A 1,993-nucleotide genomic window follows, 5' to 3' on the forward strand; every position below is an offset into this window, starting at 1 on the left:
TTTGCAGATGACACCAAAATTGGAGGTGCAGTGGACAGTGAAGAGGGTAGCCTCAGATTACAACAGGATCTTGACCAGATAAGCCAATAGGCTGAAAAGTGGCAGATCAGATAAATGCGAGGTGCTGCATTTTGGGAAAGCAAATCTTAGCAGGACTTATACACTTAATGGTAAGGTCCTAGGGAGTGTTGCTGAACAAAGAGACCTTGGAGTTCAGGTTCGATAGGATAGTGAAGAAGGCATTTGGTATGCTTTCCTTTATTGGTCAGAGTATTGAGTACAAGAGTTGGGAAATCATGTTGCGGCTGTACAGGACATTGGTTAGGCCACTATTGGAATATTGCATGCAATTCTGGTCTCCTTCCTATTGGAAAGATGTTGTGAAACTTGAAAGGGTTCAGAAAAGATTTCCAAGAACGTTGCCAGGGTTGGATGATTTTGAGCAACAGAGAGAGGCTGAACATGCTGGGACTGTTTTCCCTGGAGCGTCGGAGGCTGATAGGTGACCTTATAGAGGTTTACAAAATTATGAGGGGCATGGATAGGATAAATGGACAAAGTCTTCCCTGGGGTCGGGGGTTCCAGAAATAGAGGAGAAAGTGAGGACTGCAGATGCTGGAGATCAGAGCATAGGTTAAGGTTGAGAAGGGAAAGATATAAAAGCGACCTAAGGGACAACTTTTTCACGCAGAGGGTGGTACGTGTATGGAATGAGCTGCCAGAGGATGTGATGGAGGCTGGTACAATTGCAACATTTAAGAGTGATTTGGAGGGGTATATGAATAGGAAGCGTTTGGAGGGATATGGGCCGGGTGCTGGCAGGTGGGACTAGATTGGGTTGGGATATCTGGTCGGCATGGATGGGTTGGACCGAAGGGTCTGTTTCCATTCTGTACATCTCTATGACTCTAACTCCTGTTCTTACCAAATATTGTGGATTTTGAGAGGATGGTGCAAGTGTGTCAATCTGTCTTTTAACAATTGTTCTTAAACAATTTTTATTTTACTTTAGGAATGCCGCTGAGTTTATCACACCACTGCAGAATGGTCTTAAGGAAAGCTCTTGGTCCTCAAAGATTGCATGTGATTCACCAGTTGAACATTGCTCCAAGACTCATCAACTATCTCTGCTATGATTGAAGCTGAAACTCAAAATATTAACGGACATATCTGATGTATTTATGTAAACGCCCAATTGATGATTTTTATGAACACATTTAATACACTTACATTTGCTGCCAACAAGAAGCAGAAGACTACAAAATATATTAAACTGGGTAGTAACCTCCAACATTTCCCTCCAAGTGCAAATGGTGACTGTCAGCCATGAAGGTTGCTGAACTTTTCCTGATGGCAACAGAACATACTGTTAACCCACTTGTTCCCAGGGATAAATTTAAACCCCATCTATACAATTCGGTTCTTTTTAAGCTTAGCTCCATGGAAATCTCCCATGTATGAATATAGATTGTCTATTAGACACCATTGTGTTCCATCAGGGAGTGTGAAACGAGGCAAGTTTGACAGCAATAGTGTTTACAGCAGCAACCCTAAGCTTATTGGTGGCTAGATTCTGTCCATTTGTCCAATGTAGTGTTTGTTACAGTTCTTGCACGGTATTTTGTAAATGCTATTGGACAAACAGGCAGAAAACTAGCCACCAGGATATATGAACATCAACTAGCCACGAAACGAAATGACCCACTCTCACTAGTATCCTTACATACGGATGAGGAAGGACACCATTTTGACTGGGACAACACATCCATCCAAGGTCAAGCCAAACACAGACATGCATGAGAATTCCTAGAAGTGTGGCATTCCAACCGGAACTCTATCAACAAACACATTGACTTGGATCCCATTTACCACCCCTTGAGAAAAAGAACAGGAAATGACATCGCTATAGGAAATGATGTTACCACAAGAAATGACATCACCTACCCTAGGAAACTCAAACATATAAATAGAGAGCAGGCTACATCGCCAGTGC

General features: G+C 42.5%; 1 protein-coding gene across 1 annotated transcript in view; it reads left to right on the forward strand.

The window, feature by feature from the left end:
- Positions 1 to 1,676, forward strand: part of LOC122561839 (ankyrin repeat and SOCS box protein 13-like) — a 34,048-nt gene extending 32,372 nt beyond the window's left edge. Inside the window, exon 6 of the mRNA XM_043714076.1 lies at positions 1,013 to 1,676. Coding sequence (XP_043570011.1) covers positions 1,013 to 1,140 — 128 coding nt within the window. The 3' untranslated portion in view covers positions 1,141 to 1,676. The remainder of the gene's footprint in view (positions 1 to 1,012) is intronic.
- Positions 1,677 to 1,993: the final 317 nt, after the last annotated feature.

The sequence above is a fragment of the Chiloscyllium plagiosum genome, chromosome 23, assembly GCF_004010195.1.
Source record: "Chiloscyllium plagiosum isolate BGI_BamShark_2017 chromosome 23, ASM401019v2, whole genome shotgun sequence".
Classification (NCBI taxonomy): Eukaryota; Metazoa; Chordata; class Chondrichthyes; order Orectolobiformes; family Hemiscylliidae; genus Chiloscyllium; species Chiloscyllium plagiosum.